This window comes from Hemitrygon akajei, chromosome 6, assembly GCF_048418815.1.
Source record: "Hemitrygon akajei chromosome 6, sHemAka1.3, whole genome shotgun sequence".
Taxonomy (NCBI): domain Eukaryota; kingdom Metazoa; phylum Chordata; class Chondrichthyes; order Myliobatiformes; family Dasyatidae; genus Hemitrygon; species Hemitrygon akajei.
In genome coordinates, this window is record NC_133129.1 from 60,008,558 (window position 1) to 60,031,853 (window position 23,296).

Consider the following 23,296-nt stretch of genomic DNA (forward strand, 5'->3'; position numbering starts at 1 on the left):
AATGTACAGACATCGCGTCCAATTTCGGGAGAGTGCTTTATCATAATACTTCCTCTCGAAACGGCTGCGGGCTTCACGTCACAACTCCAACTGGTCTTTGTTTTAGAATGGCGGTGTCAAGGGTTGTTACTGTTAAACGGCAGCTATGTCATCGCACGCTGTAAAACCGCCAACACTACAAAATGAAACTCCTGCGACCAGCCTCGATCGCGCCTGGCGATGGAACAACCGGCAAAGAGGGACGCGACAGTTCTTCATGGATTACGGTAAAGGGGTTGGTCACCGTGCCCTGGTTTACCTGAAGGTTTGCTCTGCTGCTTCGGGTGGGGAGTTGAGAGAGAGAGAGACAGGGAGAGAGGGAGTGAAACGCACATACACACACGCGCACACACACACACACACACTCTGCAAGGTCAGCGAGCCTTGCACTGAAAACGAGCTGTTTGAAGTGCTCACTCCTATCTGCCGTCTTACCCACCGTATGCCGTTCTAGAACTGAATTAATCCAGAGTAACCGGCAAAAGAAAAACAGATTTGAACACTTGCTGCACTTTTCAAACATCAATTTCCCCAACTGACATTTGTCTTCGAAGAAGCGAGACAGCATCGACTTAGTCACTTTGCACTGGAGCCCCAGTGATCCTTGCAATTAAGAAGTAACTACCTTGACTTTATCATCCGTCCCGTGCTGATGTGTATTCCTTCCGAACCTCACGATTGATTCAAAATGTTTCATTTGACGTGTTGCAATCTATAATAATTGCGTCTGAACCATCAAACATTCATTTGGCGAGAATGGAGGAATATGTCCTGCCGGATTTAAAAGAACTGGAGATCAAGATGGGACGTAAGATTCCCGAAAGCCTGTTACGATCACTTAGGGAAGACCAGCCATGCCGCCGCTCAGACGATGAGGTAGCTCTTTCTACCTCGGGAACTTTGAGTAACTGCAACGCGTTGGAGAGATTGGAAGCTAAGATTCAAATATTGAAGCTGGAAATGGTAAGTGGAAAAGAGAGAAAGAGAGCGCTTACTGACAATGTACCGGCGAGCGAATGTCAGCTAAGGGATTGCTCAGTATATGGGAGCACAGTCTAAGCACGTACGCTGCACAGGACAGCCTGTTTACACGGAAGCAAAATACCAGGTGTATAAGTATAGTATCGGACTCGAACTTGGTTCCATGTTCTCCATATAAATATAAAAGAAACTACACATTGCTAGATTTTTTTTTGTTTGGAATGCCCTTCAAGAAGAAGCAGGACTGGTGTATTATTTTACCTTCAGCAATAATGATCAGTGAACCTTTTACCTCAGGTATAATTGTTTTTCAGATTATCTGAAGTATTTTGCCAAAATGTTCCATTTGTCTGCAGGTCTTTTTTTCCTTAGAAATATAGTATTTTAACTGGAAATTCTCAGGAAAAACAAACTTATAATGCGTTGTTGAGTTAAAGCAAGGGGCTTTATTAATATAAAATGGAGATCTTGTGCAGTTTGGGGATTCAAGTTAGCATAATCCATTCTCAGGTCAGATGCACTAGATCTCAAGATTGATCTTTATTCCCAGTTTCAGGATGGATCCTTATTGCAACCTCATCTTTCTGGAATGATTTATTAGCCAGTACAGTATTCAATTTGTGGAGCAGGCTGGAGGGACAATTTGGCCAACTCCTGCTTCTGTGTTGTCTCTCCTGTTTTATGTAGTTTGAATTTACATCTTTTTACTCGAACTATCATTAGTCTGGCTAGACTTTAACTGAAATCCCAAAGGGTCAGAAGGAAAGAACATTTAACATGCACAGTGTCTTTTGTGGCCGTGGAACTGTGGAAAGTGTTGTGTTTCAGTAGTATCCTCTGTGGTGGACTGCGATCTGGGTAATATAACAGTACTTTTATCAAAACATTGCAGTTCCAGGTATGTGATGGTGGCAAAATTGCATTATGTTTAAACAGTTAAACCCTTGCATACACAAAATTCACCAAAGCCTCACTCTGGTTTGGTTTCAAATGGATAATTCAGGCCAATGGAAAATCAGATCTATAGAAAAAACAGGCAAGATTAGATTAACCCTGATCTTATTGAACAATAGAACAGGTGAAATATACTTAATTGAATTTTAAATGTGTTAATTATTAATATCTCATAGTTCTATCTATTATTTAAATAAAGGCTCATTGTTTAGTTGGAAAATAATCATGTTATCAGTACAAAAATAACTTAGTAAACAAGATCAGTAGGAAATCAGGCAAACTATTCTTCTTGATAACTTTGAGTTGGTTTGTAGTAATGCAAAAAATAAACTAGACTTTTGGCTGGGTGACCAGATCTTGTTAGTTTGAGATCTCTGAAACTAACAAGATCCTGTCAATCACCACGGTATGGAACATATCATATTTTCCAAAGTTGAGGTCCCTACACTTGTCCACCTCTGGAAATGTAACAATCTCAAACATACAATTTACATGTGGTAATGCTAAGCAAATAACCCTGACCTGGATAAAGTACTTGGGCTGAGCAAGCATGACCCAGCATGTCCTAACTCCTCTCAATCTGAATGACTTATCAGAGTGGATAGACAACCCACCTGGACTCAGTGCATACATTGGGGTCCTATACATTGAGAGTCAACTCATTAGATCCCATTACAAACAGTACTGATATCTGTTGGTTACATTTAGCTTGGAGGATGTGAAGACTAAAGATGTTTCTCGGTCAGCAGCACTCCTAGAGATGACACAATTGTTAATGCAATTAAAGAAGGCTGGTGCTGTGATGAAGGCTTTTCTGTAGCTTTACTGTAAATGTAGCTCTAGCAGCTGTGCTTCGCAACGTTCTTGGGGTGGATCTCGGGGATGGAAACGAAATTTGCAGAAGGATTAGGCAATTATATTGAATGGTATCCAAACTGAGCACAGAATGTTGGGCCTCAGTTCTGTTGTTAACTTAATCATCAGCCTCTGTTTAGTAACACTGTGCAAACTAGTCTAGCTCACCAAAGAGCAATTTGGATGAGTCGTTGTATTAAAGGAGGCAAATCTGTCATGATGCACGCTGGCAATATTGGAACCCAAGTGCAGAGGAAAGGCAGAATTCTAATGTAGAGACAGCGACAAGAGTTTATTCAGAATAATTCCAAAAAAAATATCGGTGGCTCAGGCAAGTGACACTGTGAGAAGTAACAATCTCAAAACAAGGACCCTGTGGTTAGCACTAATCGGGGAGCCAATTAAATAATACAAATAGTATGGAATTCCTGAGCCTATCAAAATTAACTTTACAAGCTTAAACAGGAGGCATCAGGAGACCGGATTACAAAGAGAAAGATGCTCAAGAAAAACACAAGGAATTCTAAATGATTAAGAACTGTTATTAAACAACAATTAACCAGTTCAGCTGCTCTAAAAACCTCAGAGCCCAAAGCCCTCTGGCCCAAAGAACTCTTTTCAAAATCGGAATATAAAGAATGAAGTTGATGAATAAGTGAGTAAATAGAAATACAGCAGGAGGAATTAAATGAAGATAAACAATGAAAAAAGAAAAGGGAGGAACACAGAAGTTGTGTACTAGGTGCTGAAATATCTAAGAGAGAAATTGAAAAGCCCACATTGTCATTCAACATACTCGTAACATGTTATTGCACAGAGAAAACCATTTAGTCCTGAGGGTGTGCTAGGTTTCTGATAACTGTCCAATTTTCTCTACCACACTGCCTGGGAAATATTTTGGTTGAAATATTTGGTCCTGTGTTGCAGTCTCTTATTGAATGTGCCAGTGGATATAAGATGATCATATGGTCCTATTTGTTAGCACCATCAGAAATGTGGGAAGGAAAAGAAATGTCTTATACCTGAAAAATACATCGGGACTTGCAGAATGCATAGCAAGCAGTCTGTAGCAACAGATGTTTGAAAGGCAAATGCCGTGGTTATAATCTCAGAGGCAAACTAAAGAAAACTGTGATCAACACAAACAAAATGCTGGAAGAACTCAGTGGTCAGGCATCATCTATGGAGGGAAATAAACAGTCAATGTTTCGGGATGAGACTCTTCGTCAGGACTGATGAGGTTTCTCGGCAAAATTTCCGGCATCCGCAGAATCTCTTGTGTCTCTAATAAACTTCTGAGTGGTTAAGTTTGGTGAATACAGCTTTAATACCATAACTTGTCCACTGTACCACATGGATTCCACACTGCTCAATCCATGACTTTCCCACTAATCTCTAACTTTCAGCTCTCCTACATGACATTCATTTCACCTTCACACATTTAGTATGTTGCAAGCCTTCAACCTCAAGTTGTAGCTTGGATACAGACACACACACACACACTAACTATTCAAAACTGACAGTGCATTACCACACATATTGCTCAATGCCAACTGATACATCTGCCTCCCTCTTGCAATAGCTGTTACACAGAAAACACCGCAACTATTTGGAAGGAGGAGGCATCCATGCATGAGTTAATCATAATGCTGAGGTTGTGGCCAAGGGCAGACTTGAATTCAGTGAACATGATGGTATCGTCAACCTTTTATATTCACTCACGCACCATTTAACATCCCACAATTTCTGTTGCTTTAAAACAGGTAGATGTAGGCACAGACTCTGTACTTCCTTCCCTCCCTTTATCCCAATTAGTGATTGGCTGGGACTGTTTACTCTGGAGTGAAGAAGACTGAGGGGTGATCATATGGAGGTTTATAAAATTGTGAGGGGCTCTTTTTCACGGGGTGGGAGGCTAAAAGTAGAAGGCATAAGTTTAAATTGAGAGGGGAGATGTCTAAAGGGGATCTGAAGCACAAGGTTTTCACACAGATGAGTGGTGGGTATATGGACCAAGCTGTCAGTGTTGGAGACATGTACAATTAGAATGTTTAAGAGACATTTGGACTGGTAAGTGGATAAGAAAAAAGTAGTGGGATATGGGCCAAACACAGGCAAGAGGGAGTAGCTCAGGTAGGCACAATTGGTGTCAAAGGGGCTGTACCCATGCTTTATGACCTTTATGACCCTATGGAGGAAGACACAGTAAAGTCTAAAATACTTTCAGTCAGAAATTAGATTTTGCCTATATTTGATGTGATCAGGGCATTGCTCTTTGTCCTAACACATTCTGAGGAGTGATCAAACTATACATTAAATTTGGATTTCTTCATTTTAAGAAATCACTTTCATGCTGTCCTCCAGTTTAGAAGAGTTGTAAACTCTTGCTATTCCAAGAGCTCTATAACAGTGCTGATCTGTGGAAGGTAGCATGTAAAGAGAGGTCACAGCTGCCCTCCCTTTATATGCTACCTACTGAGAATCAGATCAGCACTGTTAATACAGCTCTCTGTGGGTGGCTTGGAGATGGGGGACATTTATAGAGGTGGGGGTGACTTGAATGGCATGGTGAATGTGCCACATAGTGTAGACCTGCCCCATGGCCCCCTGAACAACATTCAAGGCCCTCTATCATCAGTCTTCAGTCGCTGAATGCAGCATCTAGTTGACAGATAGTGTGATCTTTATAAATCCTGTCTTTATGCAAAGAGGCAGCATGTTAAAAAAAACATTTTGGGAAGTCACTGAAAATAATGATGATATTCCAGAGGGGCATTTTAATTTCACTTGGAGATGAAAAACTTACATTACTTTGTTCCAGCTTTTATTGCTAAGCCAGGAAAGCATGGTTCACTCATTGATTGTGTCACTAATGGGCACAGTGCAGCTTTTTTGTGCAATTAATGAATTAGGATAAAAAGGTTAAATCAGTTTTTCTTCTTGTCCAAATGCTGGATCATTGCTCTTTAATTTCCTAGTAACAGCTGATAACACAGATGCTAACATTGTTTTCATTTTAAACCAAAGCTTGTGTTTGTAGTGAAGTGACAGGCACAAGTGCACTAGAGGCAGCTACTGTGGACTCCAGTGAGGGTATTGATGAGGCAGTTCACAAAGAAAGTATTTTGGCTCTGGTTTTATGAAATCTGCGTCACCCCCCACCTCTGTAATTTCCCTTCATCATCTAAGGCTGCTACACTGGTGCATGGTGAAACACTTTTAAAACTCCGTCAAGAAGATTGTATTCAATGTCAGGAAGCTCAAGACTTGGATTCTGCCAACCAATATAAGTGACATACTGATGAACTCCTTATTGATGCAGTAGACTGCAACTGGGGTCAACTTACAGTAGCAAATTAGCCTGCAAGACTGCATGTGTTTGCGATGTGGAAGGAAGCCAGAGCACACTGTGGAAATCCACATCATCACAGGAAAACGTGTAAACTATTCCAGATCAGGACTGAACCCAGGTTTTTGGTGCTCTGAGGCTATAGCTCCACTAGCTTCAGCACTCTGTCATCTGTAATTTAGGGTTCAGAGCATCAAAACCTGCATTAAGTGACATCATTTCACTGAAATTTAATTCCATGGAGTGATAGGTGATTTACAATACAGAGCGAGCTAAAATAACCCATCAAAATCTGACCCATCAGGTGGAATTAAGCTGAGCTCTTTCTTCCATGGAAGGCAGCCTCCCACCCTAATCTCACCTACAGTACCAGGCCTGCTGCTGTGAGGTTTATTCTGCCCTTCATTTGTTGAGCTGGTGTGCATGGTTGATCCGACATCAGAGAAGGCAGGAGTTAATTGATTCAGGAAGTAGTCACATAGCTCTGCTCAGGCAGCGATGGAATTCTAGTTTGCTTTAAGTTTGAACAGTAAGGCAGACCCAGATACAAAACTGAGAAGATGCAACCTTTGCCCTTATTAAGGAGATGCAGCATTCTTGCTGGTGAAGGCCAAAATCTGCAGTGCAAACGTGCAAATACGCACAGTGTTACTGCAGGATTTTCAGTTAAGGGGAACAGGATGGAAAGGAATGTATTAGTGTTGGGAAAAGCAATAGGCAGGGAGCCAGATTCTGCCCTTTGCAGTCTCCAAAGTTTGAGGCGTGAGCCAAGTTAGAAGACATCATCTCCCAAGTACAGAAGGACGCAGAGCGAAAGGTGAAGTAGTCCAGTACCAGTGTTGTGGAGATTCAACGTCATGGACAGAACTAAGAGTGAAGCTCTGTGCGGAGAGTGAGGGTGTAAATTAATATGGAGAATTTCTGGATTGTTCCTGTGGAAGTAAATTGGCCCAGAGACAGAGAGATAAGAAGAATAGAGCAATGGTGGAGGAGGTCAGAATTTTGATTCATGAAGACTGGTACCAGGGAAATGGGGAGTTCTACTGAGACAGCTTCCATTTAAATTGTGTTAGAATTGGCACTGTAACAAATTGTGTCACTTGGACAGCAAAAAATGCTTTTAAATTAGTTAAAAGAAGGAGGTGTGATAAGGTTTGGCAGGATAGATATAAGGATTTGGTTTCTTCTGGTATCTTGAACAAGATGTCAAAGTCTCAAATTAAAGGGCCAGACTTGCAGGTTAAAAATTAGTGTAACTTCTGGAATTCTCTTTGAAGAGGGTAGTATAGGCCCAGTTGCAGAGGGTATTCAAAGTAGAGAGCAATATATTTTTGGAAAATAGGGAAATCAAGGTTAGTACAGGAAATTGTAAGACCATATGATCATAAGATATAGGAGCAGAATAATAAGATATAGGAGCAGAATATTGAGCCTGCTCCAATATTCAACCATACCTGATTCATTTTTCAACCCCATTCTCCTGCCTTTTTGTTGTAACCCTTGACACCCTTACTAGCTGTGAAACTGTGAATCTCTATCTTTAATAGACCCAATAACTTGGCTTCCACATCAAAAAATATCCACACATTCACGACACTGGCTGTAGAAATTCCTCGTCATCTCAGTTTTAAAGGGACATCTCATAGTTCTGAGGCTGAAGCCTCAGAATGTATTCCTCCTACTAATGGAATCATTGTCTCTGCATCCATTCTATACAGGCTTCCATTGCCTGTATGTTTCAGTAAGACCTTCCCTCATTCTCCTGAACTCCATTAAGTACAGGCCCTGTGAGGTAAGTCCAAAATTTCAGGTGCAAGGCAGAATAACAGTTTGGGAAACAAGATATGCAGTGGTATTAGAAGGGTGTAACAATGCTTATCAGATTTTCTTAACTAGAGGTACAGCAGAAGAATTCGTAAAATACTTAAAGATAAAGGCAGCAGAATATCTCAATGTGTGGAGCATTTTCAAAAAAAATGGACGGTGTCAGTAGAAATGGAAGTAAATGGGCTCCAAGTTGCATGCAGAGTGTTGAGTGTGGCTGGTGGTGAGCTCATCCATGCTGCTTGATATTGCATGCGGAGCCACTGTACTAAAGATGACCTTTTGTAGCCTTCTATTGTTAGGCTGACTAACACTTCGACTGAGTTCTCCATACCAGAACTGGTATTCAGTCTTCTATTCTGATTAAATTACAGATACTTTGAGCAAGCTATGAGATATGAGTGTGAGACCCATTCTAAGTGTGTGATGGTGCAATGTAAAATATTAATGCTGAGTGTGATTCCTGAGGGAGGAAGGAAGATGGTAGATGAGTGATGTGGTTGTGATGGATTGAGCAGTGTGTGAGGTTAATATTCAGTTTGGGGAGATGGCCTTTGTGTATTAATTGACATTGACTGAGTGTTAAAGGCAAGGTACACAGAGTCATGGAGAGTAAAACCCATGGGCTCACTTCCAAGGACTCTAGAACTCATGTTCTCAGCATTATTTATGTATGTATGTATTTATTTATTTATCTAATTATTTATTTGTATTTGCACAATTTGTCTTCTTTTGCTGATTGGCTGCTTGCCAGATTTTCTGTGGGTGTAATCTTTCATTGACTCTATTACATTTCTTTCTGCTATGAAGGCCTGCAAGAAAATATATCTCAGAAGAGTAAATGGTAACTTACATGTACTTTGATAATAAACTTACTTTGAACTTTGTACTTGCAATGCAGCACAGAAACAAGACCTTTGGCCCAACTCATTCCTGCCAAGCAAGTTGCCCAAATAAACTGATCCCATTTACCCTCTAAACCTTTCCCCTTCATGTACCTGTCCATGTGCCCTCTTCTCATTGCTACCATCAAGTAAGAGTACAACAGCCTAAAGACACACACTTAATTTTTTCAGGAACTGCTTCCTTTCCTCTGCTATCAGATTTCTGAATAGACAATGAACCCATCTACACCACCTCACTATACTCTTTTTCTTTCTTTTCTTTGCTCTCTTTTTGCTCTGCATATTTAATTTCTGTATATGTATATAATTCTTTGTTTTAAATGTTATTGTACTTGCTTCAACCACTTCCTCTGGCAGGTTATTCCATGTATGCATCACATTTCGTATGAAAAGTTGCCGCTTAGGCCCCTTTGAAATCTCTCCCTGTGCAAGTACGTGTTGCTTTCTCTCTGCCTTGAATGAAGGTCAGTGTTGCATAGTGACCGTCACCTGTAGATACCAGCTCAAAACTCATGCGTAAGTTATTCACAAAGTATCTATGTAACAGATAAATGGAGTAAAGTTGTGGCTGTATCTTCCCCCACTCTGGCTCCTGTACTCCTGCCTGTCAAATTGCATTTCTCAGCTCTCTGCAGGGAGAGACAAGGGCATGTGAGTTTTGCAAAGAGTACAATTTCATCCATTTCTTCAAAGCAAGTGAATATATTTTGCAACTATTATCACTATACTCAGAATCACTACACGCCAAAATGTCAGCAGTGTCTGTCAGTCAGAATTCATTGCTAACGTGGCAAATAAAGCAGGCGTAAGGTTTGTATGACAAGAGAGAACTAAAGTGTGTGATGAGCTATACAGATGTCACTTCTTCAGTGATTTCAACTTATCCGCTTGAAACTGTTTCTCACACCATGTCACTCATGGAAAAATGCTGAAAGGGCGACATTGATGAGCCCATAGCACTCAGTTAGCTGCTGCTGCCTATTGGTTCCCAGATTCAACTGCAAGAGAGATAAAGTAACGGGTGTCAATGAGTGTTGTGGAATGTGTTTGGGTTAGGTGGTTAGTCACGGTTGAGTAGCAGGCAGCTTACACAGGCTGTGAGGTACGGTTGGAAGGCATGGTGTGAGGTATAGGAAATGAATGTTAGGAATACATCCTGATTGATGGAGGCTGTTGGCAGGTGAGTGGGTGGGGGTGTTGCGTTTTTGAGCAGTGTGTGTGTAAACTGTATGCTTGAAAGTACTTTTACTGACTTCAAGCAAATGTTTGAAATTATATATTTTTGCAACATTGCTTGGCCTCATCACTCGGGACATGCCCTCTTCTCACTGCTACCATCAAGTAGGAGATACAAAGATAAAGATACTCACTCAACACTTTAGGAACAGCTTCTTCTCCTCTGCATCAGATTTCTGAATGGACATTGAACCCATGTACACTACCTCACTGTTCTTTTTTAATTTGCTCTTTTTTTGCTCTACAAATTTAATTATATAATATGCACCTACTGTAACTTGTGCTTTTATTGTCTTGCACTGTACTGTCGCTGCACAACAACAAATTTCATGACATATGCCAGTGATTAAACTTAATTCTGATCTTATAAAGTATTTCCTCCATTCTGCCTTTGTATGATATACAGTACCTGGAAGGACTCCGGATGTTCTGTGGACAGATGCTCTATCTTCTCTTTTCTGCCTTGCACATTAAAGCCTCTAGGTCAACAGTGAGAAAACATCTCTGTTCTCATTTCTACATCTTTGATCCGATCACCTTTGGCATCACACTTGCAAACACCAAATCCTGAAGCCAGGTTGTACCTCCCCTTTAAGAAATGTATCAGCTTGATTACAACCCAGCTGTAACATCAATGCTGATCACCTTTGCTGAGCCGCTAATCAGTTTTACAGCATGATTTGTAGTGGCTGAACTGGATAATCATGTTAATGAGCAGGAACGCAATACTTGCACCTCACTGCTTCATATCCATTGGTTTATCACTTTGGTTTATCACTAAATTATGACTTTGGTATCTGATTTCTGGCAATGTCCAGATCGTGTTTTAGCATGAAGATTCATCTGACTAAATGTATAATTATCTCAACACAAATTATAGTGCTGAACAGACCACAGTGGACTACTACAATGTTACATGTGTTTGTGCATGTGCGTACGTGTGTGTGCGTGTGTCTCTTTTTCCTGACTGAATGCATATTAAACTATTCCATCCAGAGGTGCAATTGCAGTAGAAATGTCAGAAATCTGAGAAAGCAAGGCATTTCAGTCTTTCAGCCTCATGTGTGTTAAACTGACTAAGAACAAAAAGACCAAGAAATCTCATCTGTCAAGTCCCTAAGCTGTACTTGATCCTTATAACGCACTTCATCCCAAATACTACTATATCCTTTAATAAAAGAGATGAAAACACAACACCAAATCAATATGTGTTGTCACAAATTGACTGGATTGTTGGCAGCCTATTATCCCCTATTCTAAGTAGTATAATAAATGTTCTGACTTAGTCGTAGAGTCATAGGAACAGCCTTTCAACCGCTGCATCTTTGCTGATCATCATGCCTATTATACAACCCCTTTTGTTCACTTTTACTCTATATCCCTTTATATTCTGCTCATGTATGCATCAAGATGCCTCTTGAAAGTTGTTAACTGCTTTTGTCTTCGTCACCTTCTGCGGCAACTCATTCCAGTTGCCAACTTAGGGGGTGTTGAAATATTTTGAGCATTGATAAAACATATACTCCTCAGCTCCAGGACAGGATAAAGTGCAATATTGTATCTTATGCCAATCAGGAGCTGCAGATGGCGGAAATTTGGAAAAACCGAAAATGCATGAAACACTCAACAGACTCAGCAGTGTCTGTGGACAGAGCTACAGAACTAGTACTTCAGCTGGAAGTCTCTTCATCAAAACTGTAAAAGGGAGAAAACAAATAAGTTTTAATTGTTTAATATTTGTTTCAGAATGGCTAACAAAGGGAAATTAATTATTTGAAGTACAGCCACATTCTGTTGAATTGAGATATCCCAGTACCTTAGCACTTCCCCAGCAGCTGATTGTTATGGGAAGATGATCTCAGTAAAAGTGCGATGAAAAGCATAATGTGTTGTAATGTTTTAGATGGGATTTGAGAATGGCCATAAAGGTGAAGATGAAATCATTACAACTTACAAATACCCTATTTCATGTCTAACTAGAGAGGATTTCCAGTTACACTTTGCTGTTAAAAGGATAATGAATTTAACAATGGTCTTAAGCACCACTAGATTACCTGCACATTCAGAGAATGTCAGTGACATGAGAAATTGTATTTTTTTACATTATTAACCCTATCCAGATTCACAATTTACTAATATAATTTCACGTACTTTCCATTATTTTATCCCTGTGATACACTGCAAATTTTGGTACTTCCGCATGGTTATTCATAATGCATGAGCTGAGATGCTGAATTACTGTAGACTGATGTTCCTGCTATCATTGGATAGATCCCCAACTATAGGTACAGTACAGTGCAAAGGTCTACAGTACATATATATAGGTAGGGTGTCTAAAACTTTTGCACAGTACAGTATTTGTCAAAGTAGAGCAGAGAGTGAGTTTGTAAATCTGGTGGGAGCCAAGGGTGTTGGGAATGGTGAGGGTGGAGTGCTGTGGGAGAAGTGTGGGACAGGTGGCAGAGAAGGAGTGCCAGGGGTGGAAGGTGGCATGGCTGCACTCACACCCAGCCCTGAGACACCAGGCAAGGTCATTTGATTCCAAACAATTGGTTTATTGATCATTACAGAATGTCTCTCTGGTGCTCTCACACCCTTCCCTTTCCGTTCCCCCTTTTCCAACCATGATTCACCGTTCCCACTCCCACTCCACAATAGAATCAGAATCAAAATCAGGTTTATTATCACCTGCATGTGTCATGAAATTTGTTAACTTAGCCGTAGCAGTTCAATACAATACATAATATAGAAGAAAAACAAATAAATACCTAAATCAATTACAGTATATACAAATATTGAATAGATTAAAATTTATGTAAAAACAGAAATGATATATATTAAAAAATTGAGATCGTTTTCATGTACATTTAGGAATCGGATGTCAGAGGGGAGAAAGCTGTTCCTGAATTACTGAGTGTGTGCTTTCAGGCTTCTCTACCTCCTACCTGATGGTAACAGTGAGAAAAGGGCATACCCTGGGTGCTGGAGGTCCCTAATAATGGACCACTCCTTGAAGATGTCCTCAGCACTTTGTAGACTAGTACCCAAGATGGAGCCGTCTAAATTTACGACATTCTGCAGCTTCTTTCAGTCCTGTGCAGTTGCCCATGTGCCCCCCCCCCCCACCCCCACGCATACCAGACAGTGATGCAGCCTGTCAGAATGCTCTTCTTGGAACATCTCTAGAAGTTATTGAATGTTTTTGTTGACAGACAAAATCTCTTCAGACTCCTAATGAAGTCACTGTCTTGTCTTCTTCATAGCTGCATCAATAGAGATTCAGATTTATCATTGCTAACTTGCGTCATGAAATTTCTTTTGCATCACCAGCAGCACTGGAATAAAAAACATAAAATTACGTCACTACTGTGCAAAAATCTAAGGCTGCTAACTATACATACGGTATGTGCCTAAAACTTTTGCACAGTGTTAGATGTATCTGTGAAAATTTTTTTGCTAAATTACATAGTGATCATAAAATAAAGTTTTGGTTAAAATACTGTGTATTTTCTTTCATGAGGACAGTGGAATTTTATAAATAATCTGTTTTAAGCTGTTCTTTGAAGTTTCCTGATGAAGCAACACTAATGGGAATTTTAACTAGTAAATTTATGTAGGCTGATAGATTAGACTAGATTACATTCAACTTTATTATCATTGTGCTGAATACAGATACAAAGCCAATGAAATGCTGTTAGCATCTAACCAGAAATGCAAAGAATAGTGTTATTTACAAAATAACTGCAAATAAAAACTAAGTGCTACAACATACAAATATAAAAGTACTGAGACAGTACAACATGGGAGCAATACTGCTTAGTGCTGTGATGTGAGGTTCAGCAGGGTCACAGCCTCAGTGAAGAAGTGGAGGCTCCTGTAGTGCCTACTGGATGGGAGTAGAGTAAAAAGTCTGTGGTTAGGGTGAGATGCATCCTTGATCATGCTTTTTGCCCTGCCCAGGTAGATGTTCTCAATGGTGGGCAATTAGGTGCTGATAATCCGCTGGGCAGTTTTCACCACACACTGGAGTGCTTTGCGGTCCAATACGGGACAATTGCCATACCACACTGAAATGCAGTTGGTGAGTATGCTCTCAATGGTACACGGTAAAAGTCCATCAGTATCTGGGACAGAAATGAGCTTTCTTGATGCTGTGCAGGAAATAAAGGTGCTGTTGCACCTTTTTGATCAGGAACCAGGTGAGATCCACGGAAATGTGGACACCAAGGAATTTGAAGCTTGATATATGCTCCACTACAGCTCCGTTGATGTAGATGAGGACATGAGTGTGGCTCCTAGCATGCCTGATGTCCACAATGATCTCCTTGGTCTTCTGGGTGTTAAGGGCCAGGTTGTTGTCAGCACACCACGTGGCCAGCTGCTGGTCGTCATCCCTGTAGGCCGTCTCATCATCCCCCCGATCAGGCCAACCACCATGGCGTCATCTGCGAACTTGATTATGGAGTTTGAACCATGTACAGGAATGCAGTCATAGGTGAAAAGGGAGTACAGAAGAGGGCTCAGCACACAGCCTTGAGGCACGCCGGTGTTCAGGGTGAGAGTGGAGGAGGAGAGGTTGTCTAACTTAACAGATTGGGGTCTGTTAGTCAGAAAGTCCAAGGTCTAATTGCAGAGGGATGAGCTGATACCAAGCTGGCGAAGTTTGGTGATCAGCTTGGAGGGGATCACAGTATTGAATGCCGAACTAAAGTCAATGAACAGCATTCTGACGTAAGACTTGGGGCTGTCCAGGTGGGTCAGGGCAGAGTGAAGTGCCATGGAGATGGTGTCCTCTGTTGACCTGTTGGTGCAATAGACAAATTGATGGGGGTCCAGAGTAGTGGGCAGACAGGATTTCAGATGTGATAGAACCCGTCTCTCAAAGCACTATTCATCATCCCAAACCTGACCCCACCCACTTGTCTTTTAGCATAACCAGTAAAGTTTGGAACAGTTGAGCGCTCTTTTAAACATTTTAATTAGGTTTCATGCCTCAGATTTTATTATCTTTTCCAGGGTTAATTTGAATTACCTGTGCTTCCTATTTCTCCAGCACTTAAAGGAAGAGAGAATTCCTGACTGGGGGAAATAATTCATCCTCCAGTAATTCTTGTGCACCAGGAGATGAAACAGTTCCCCAAGATCGTCATGCCCTCTCCCCTTCACCACCTCCGGATGCTTACCCCTTCCCCAGTAATTCAATACCCCTCTACCACAATAGTCAATTTGTTTTACTATAAACAATCCCCCTCTCACCAATTGCTCATCCCTTCTGTTAACATAGTATTGTGATGAACAAATCTCACTCACCACCTCTCCTCCTGAACTTCTACTCACTAATAATGATTCCCCAAATCCAATATGAACCATTCCATGCAATATCCTTTATCCTTCATCAGAATCTTCTTGATGATAGGTGAATGATCTGAATGTAAGCTTCCTCTACAGATCAGGGTGCCCAGAAGAACCCTAAATGTCAACTGTCCACATGCCTGTGATGCTTCTGCCAGACCAACAGAACTTCACCAGCAGCCCCTTAGAAACAGAAGCTGGCAGGAGATGCTATGTGAATTGTTGCCAGTACCCAAGGTTGCAATAAATTGCGTGAGGATTTTTTTTGTAATTGTCCTTTCATTGTTGGAATCTTTGATACTAGTCTAGTTGAACCAGAAAGAACTGACACAAGTAAATTAGTCTAAACGGCCGGGTATTGGGATGTGTCTTGCATTCAGGTTAGGTAGGATTATCATCTTAAACTAGTTTCTCATGCTGAGTTACAATGGATTTTCATTGTGTTGAAAATTTTGACTCTCAATGCAAATACAGTATTTGGTGAAGCAGAAAGTACTTAATCTGTCTTTGTCACTTAGATAATCTAAAGCTAAATGACCCCTCAAGTTATTATCTATATTACATATATATGTGTTATATCTACTGCTCTCTGTTTCCAGGTTTTATTTTTAGACAAATTTCTTAGCATTTTTTTGGATGAAGTTTATTCTCCAGGCACTAAAAACAGTTTGAATTACTGAATTTTATATAAAATTATCAAAATCAGTGTCAAGAAATCAACATAGTTAAATAGCTATTAAGATCATGACAGCTTCATCTACTCAACAATGTTTAAACAAACCAACTGTTTCCTTATTTGTATTCCAGCAAGAATCAGAACATGCTCAGAAGACATAACTCAATGTCATTTCTCTGTTCTTTGTTTCCTGTTCTTTTTTAATATTTATGTTTAAATATTTTAGCTATGGCTGTGATAATATGGTATTAAGTTACAGAAATAACATCCAGAATTGTAAAGTGTTGATCCAGAACCACAAACTTGAATCTCACTATATCAGCTAGGAAACATAAATTCAAGTAACTAATTAAATCTGAAGTGTAAAAGAGGATAGTTTCCATAATCATAGGCAAGAAACTGGTTGTAAAAACACAAGCAGTTCACTGATACCCTTTAGGAAAGAAAGTCTAGCATTCTCACGTCGTCTGGCCTATATGTGACTCCAGACTCACCAAGAGATTGTGTTTGACTTGCTTCCTCAGTTAAAAGAGGATTAGGAATGGTCCATAAATCGAATCTTTACCAAAGACATCCACATCCTGTGAATGAATAAATTCAAAAATTACAAATTTTCATTAATGTGTGTCGACACCATTGTGGTGTTGCAGATTTTGATGAACAGTGATAGAATAAATCCTGTGCAATAACTCTCAAAACTATTGCATTTATTTAAGGAATTATGATTTGCTCATATTTGCTTGGTCTTCTTCAGAATTTCCTCACTGATGTAATCCTATCTTCTACTTTAGTCATAGACTAAATTTGATATTAAATATTCTGCCTCTGTCAGGTTTTTTTTGTTAGATAAGTAGCAAAGATAGAGCTACTGAACAACTATCCTTTACTGAAAGCAGCCACAGGGGCCATATAGTACTGAATGTACATGCACACAGTACATACACTACAGGAAGTCCATTCAAGTTCACCTTAATGTTCTGCTAAAGGTCAGAAGCATGTCTTGGTAACGTTTCCAAAAAAGGTAGCACATGTAATTTCACATTCAGGAGTGTTGTTCATGTAAATAATTTATTCACCTTTGGAAATGATGTTTCATATTTAATGGCAAGTGATTTAAGTCCCCCAACATCACAGTGTTAATCTGCTACACATGAAGGAGGATATTCTAAATAGATTCTAATGTACTGATTATATTGGTGCTTAATTTCTGGGATACAGTCACTTCCCCTTGCTCACTGAACGCTTTTGTTTTGTTGGACTTCTTGGTCCTCTCTTGTTCCAAAGTCAGAAGAATTGCCAGGAAAAGTTCCACTTTTTCAATGGCTGCTTATTCTGTTTTACTATAGTGCAGGCAAAAGCCAGTTCTATGAGGTTATAAGGCAGTAAATTTAAAACCTCTATTAAGAGTGGTGTGCAGAATCTGATGTTCACTTAGATTATTTATTCAGAGTTCTTACATTAAACTGACCAGCTCAGGATTGTAAACAAGCTGCTGGAGGAACTCAGTCAGTTGAGCAGGATTTATGGAGGAAAGGAAATGCTGACATTTTGAGTGAGACCATCTATTAGGACTGAGAGTGGAATGGGAAGATGGTCAGAATAGAGAAATGAGGGAGAGTATAGTGAGACTGGGGTCTGTAGATAATAAGAGTACTGAGGAAAGGTGAATGATTAGAGGCAGATGGAGTCAGGAATGATTAGAAGGGGTGGGGTGGGAGGGAGAGGGAGATATTAAATGTTCTGTGTCAAATTAATGCAGACTTAAGAGTTTCTCCCAAATTTTTGTGCATTTCTCTAATATTTTACTTATGATTCCATTCACAGACAGGGTGTCAATAAATGACATGAATATCATGTCAGCACAAAACATTGCATTTATTTGCTCTGAAGTGAAAATAATTGAGAATAGTTGGCTGAGAACGTGTTGGTGTAACACATCAGGGGTTTGCCAAAGGTTAATTAGATGCAATATCTTAATGGATTATTTTCTTCAATATTAATATTACGAGGGGTGATTGATAAGTTCATGGCCTAAGGTAGAAGGAGATGAGTTATTAACTTCAAACTTTCTGCATTTGCACTCAGAGTTGAACTGCACGTGCATGTAACGAGAGCTGTATAACTCATCTCCTTCTACATTAGGGCATGAACTTATCAATCATCCCTGCTGTGGACCACCTAGAAGTCCAAGATGCATTCTCTCCATATCCACTCTTCCAGGCCTTTCAATATTCAATAGATTTCAATGAGATCCCCCTCATTCTTCTAAACTCCAGAGAGTGCAGGCCCAGAGCCATCAAATTCTCCTCATATATTAACTCCTTCATTCCTAGAATTATTCTCATAAACTTTTTAATGCTTTAAAGATATTTCATGCTTAATAGTTTTCCTTCAGCTTTCAACTCTTTTAGGCCTGTCTAGTTATAATTTTACTTCCATGCTCCATATTTAAAGTGTTACCCTTTTGCTTTCACCTTGTCTGGGCTTGCCTTTTGCAGCATTAATCATGTATATGCAGTGAGTTTTATATTTGCATACAGTATAAGACAAACACATAGCTTGCGATACAATCTCATCACAAAAAAGGAAAACTATATTGAGTGATTTGAAAAATGTGGGAAACCAACAAGTTGCAAACTCTATCATAAAAACACATGGCGATTCAATAAAAACAAAATGTGGAACACTAGTTAATCTTTAACTTGCACGCTGTTTTCAACTGCACAACAAGTTTCTGGTATAGTTTCAAAGTATACTCATTTGAACCTTGTGTTTAAAATGGAAAGAGAGTATTAAACACAATGTTATTATTATGCTGGGGTGTAAGAATGTAAGGCTATTCTTATTTTGCACTTGATCATTTGCACATCTTGCCATACTTTTAATCATTCATGGTACGTGGACATGACAAACAAGGACTGCACTTACTGACCATCCTTAACAATTCTCGAGATAGAACATTGAACAGGTATAGCACCGGACCAGGCCCTTTGACCCACAATGTTCTGCCAAACTAATTAAGCTAGTGACACTAAATTAAACTAAGTCAAAGCTCTGCATGTAGTCCATAACCCTCCATTCTACTCATATTTGTGTGCCTAAGATTATCTCTATCATATTTGCTTCAATCACCACCCCCGCCAGCACACTGAAGATACCCATAACTATGTATAAAACCTTGCCCCACACATCTCTCTTGAACTTTCACCCTCTCATCTGAAACGAATGGCCCCAGGTATTAGACAGATGATGGATCCATCATATTCTATGAGATGAGGGTATTTCCACATTGATGTTAAGTGGGAATTTGACTCTGATGATAAAGAAGTGGTGATGTAGAGTAATACAGAAATACAGCATGGAATAGTTGAAGATGGAATTTTTCATAGAGCAACATTTCCTTAACAAAATGCTGGAGAAACTCCTCAGATCACACAGCATACTATGGTGAAGGATTATCTGTTGACATTTTGGGCTAAGACTGAAATCTCGACTGAAAAGTGAGGGGGAAAGAGCCAGAATAAAAATCTGGGGGGGTGGGGTGGAAGTGGAGGAAAAGTTTGAAGGTGATAGGTGAAGTTGGATGGGTGGGGGAGGGGTGAAGTAAGAAGCTGGGGAGTGACAGGTGGGAAAGAAGAAAGGGCTGGAGAAGAAGGAATCCAAAAGGAAAGGAGAGTGGACCATGGGAAAAAGAGAAGGAAGAGGGGCACCAGGGGAGATAGGAAGCCAGAGTGGGGAATGGAAGGAAAGGTAAGATGGAAGGGAAATACGAATTGCCGGAAGGAGAAATCAATGTTCATGCCATCATGTTGGAGGATATAAGGGGTTCCCAGACAGAATATAAGGTGTTGCTCCTCCCCGAGAGTGGCTTCATCATGGCAGAATAGGAGGCCATGGACCAAAATGTTGGAATGGGAATGGGGATTGAAATTAAAATGGTTGGTCACCGGGAAATTCCGATTTTTGTGGTTAGAGAGGAGGTGCTTGACAAAGCAGTCACCCAATTTATGTTGGGTCTCACCAATATCGAGGAGGCTGCCTTGGGAGCACCAGATACAATAGTACAGTGGAACCTTTCCTTAAGTTGTTTAAATTCCCATGACTATTTCTATCTGAATATGGGAGTACTGAGGAACTTAGAGTGATTCATTGGTTATATGCTGGGTTATTGGTTAACCCAGCATATAAAATAATCATATTATAACTTTAGTGCACCTACATTGTTCCTATCATGCATTTCAAACATGGCTTTATAATATCTGGTCACCTGATTGATGGCAGTGCCAGAATAAATTATATTCTGGACAATAAAGTGGAATATATTTCTGTTGCTGCATGGGTACCTAAATTTGACTATGTGCATTTAGTGAAATACCAAATATATTTTGTTATTTTATATGATAAAGGTCTTTCTATTTGGAATCATGAACTTTACATTGATGATATAATGTACATGAGGCATATTTAGTACTTTTAATCTAGCACTAATATTGATAATATTTTTAACACATCGTTTTACCTTAAGGTCTCATTTAGTTCTTCAACTACCTGGTCCTTGTCTAATTGTCGCAGTATCAATGTTCCAGCTGCTTATAGTCATTGTTCACAGGTTTCTTCTCCTCCCATGTAAAAATGGGAGATTCAGTTGTGGATGCATTATGCTTGATCAGATGCTTCCACTTTCCTGGACGGTTAATGCTCATGGAGCAATAAAATATGTTGTTGAACAGTTAATAATTAGCTAGCTTAATATGGTGCCACTTACAGATGTACATTTCTGCAATGTATGGAGGGAAGAGTGTAATTGGATCATTAGCTTACCTCATGGGGAATGGAGATAAGATAGATTGAATAGAATAGAAGATCACTAAGACCTAAAAGAAGATGGCCCATATTTTTGTCTTGTCAGTTGTCAGAGTGAGCTATGCTAAAGTAACCACAAAGATCCGTGCAACCATTAACACTACAAGCAAAATCAGAGCACCATTGTGGACAATCCAACCAATTCAGTCCAAAGCAAACTATTTATATCATCTGTTTATAGTCAGTGAACCCAAGTTTCACCCTAGGATTTCTTTATTCAACCAGTGAACAGATGTTAATTTCAGAATGAAAATGCAGCAGATGTACACATTTTTCAGTCACATACTCCTTGAAATAAAATTCCCCCTTGAAAAGTTGCAACATTTAAGATGGACCCTGGGAATATAAATAAAGTCATATTTCTATGAATAATTGATTGAAGATATCCTGTTTCCACAGTGGTACTTGGAATTGTTATGAAAATGATGCCAAAAATACCAGAATAGAGGCCAAAGTTCAAACATGATGCTTTCAGAACTGTTACACATTATGTTAGTTTCAGTTAAGAAGAATCTCAAGCCTGTGTGCTAAATGACATTTGGTTTATGTAAACATGCTAATTTGCTTTTCTCTACCCTAGGCTTGTCTCAGGGCAATTGATGTCAAGCTGATGCATCAGTTACTCACCATCAATGAAGGTATTGAATCCATCAAATGGATGATGGAGGAGAAGGGAACATTGGCCAGCAGGGCCAGCAGTTTGGCAAGTAGTACCTACAGCTTGATGGAAAGCCAGAACACCTCACTGCGAGGCAGTTGGAACAGCTTACAAGAGGGTGGTGATGGACTTGACTCAATTTCTGTGGGGAGTTATCTAGACACACTGGGTGATGACCTGCCAGGTCACCGCACACCCTCGGACATAGATCCTTTCTCAGATGAACATTTGACAAAAGATTCACTGAAAAGTGAAACTATCAGTAAAGAATCCAAAGAGGACTCTGATGATGGATATTATTATTTTGGATAAGTTACTTGAGACCAAGAAGATAATGTCTCTGCATTATCTGTGTTATTGAGTTTATTTCTAACTTTAATGATGTGAAATAGTTGATATAAATTAAACAGAGGAAATGTATATTGGATGACTAATCTGATATCACCTATTTTACAGTACTGTCCATAATCAGAATTCACTACATTGAGATTATGTTGCCATAGTAACTTCAGTGCAAGGGACAATGTGAGCAGGGATATTTTGAAATATTAGAGTAAAGTTTCTGTACAGAATAACATCACAGACTGAATAGAAACAGTAAAACCAATGCAAAAGATTGAGGTGTGTTGATATAGGAGTTACAACTAAAATTATTAACTTTTGTGTAGCTTTCAATCTTTCACTTGGGTTCAAGATTCACTTTACTCAAATGAAGCTCGGTCAGAAAATTGGCCATTCAATCTGAATTAAATAGCACAGCTCTGCTGCTTGCGCAGATTCAAGGAAGGCTGCAGTAATTTCAGCCATGGTTTCATGTTACATTCCATTTTTTTAATCGTATAAAATAAATCAAATTGACTAATATAAATCTACAAAATGGTCCAACAGTTCAAAACTATTAAATTGTTCAGTATAGTTTTTAAAGCTACTTTCAATTATCTTAAGTCAGGTGACTTATAGGTGTTGGTCAGGAGACTTTAAAATGCTAACTTCTTAGGAATAGTTAATAAATTATTCCAGAATAAATGAAACTAAGCCAGGCTGCTACTATAGGAGACAGTTTAATAGAGATGAGAACAAAAACAGAAAAAAAAGCATTCTGTTACACCATTCAATTGTACGCTCTCATGTTTCTGATGATGCAGATATTGGTAGATATTGGATATTGGTAGAAACTTGAACTGTACTCTGATCAGTGATTTTTCAAATGCATTTTAAATGCAAATTTCTAGTTTTAGCCAAAGTAAACAATTCAGTTCATGTTTTTTTTAAAGAATAAGTTTGTTTGTACTTGGTTTTCCCTCACATTTCTACAAGTGGAAGGGAAACAAAACAAATGTGTATGAGAAGCACCAATTGGTATAATTTATTAAAATCAAAAGGAGTGGGAATGGTTTTTATTACAACTCAGCATAAAACTAGACAATAAGAATGTTTTCTTGTTATTATGGAATATAAGATTAAACTGATAAAAGCAATAAAACTGTTTCCTGAAATTACACTGAGTGATATAATTTAGATTCTGATTTATTTATTGCATGTACATCGAAACATACAGTGAAATGCGTCATTTGCGTTAACCACCAACACAACTTAAGAGTGTG

At 39.4% G+C, this 23,296-nt stretch overlaps 1 protein-coding gene across 1 annotated transcript; it reads left to right on the plus strand.

Moving 5' to 3' along the window:
• The first annotated feature begins 288 nt into the window (after positions 1–288).
• LOC140729080 (leucine rich adaptor protein 1-like) lies at positions 289–23,191 on the plus strand. The gene is made up of 2 exons (XM_073048411.1): positions 289–1,002; positions 21,615–23,191. The coding sequence occupies exons 1-2, from the start codon at positions 796–798 to the stop codon at positions 22,002–22,004; spliced, it is 597 nt and encodes a 198-aa protein (XP_072904512.1). The 5' UTR covers positions 289–795; the 3' UTR covers positions 22,005–23,191.
• Positions 23,192–23,296: the final 105 nt, after the last annotated feature.

Bases quoted from the DNA above. Each gene is read 5' to 3' on its own strand.
- LOC140729080 (XM_073048411.1), top strand. From the start codon at position 796: ATGGAGGAATATGTCCTGCCGGATTTAAAAGAACTGGAGATCAAGATG. The intron at 1,003-21,614 runs GTAAGTGGAAAA...TCTCTACCCTAG, and splicing joins AAATATTGAAGCTGGAAATG to GCTTGTCTCAGGGCAATTGA.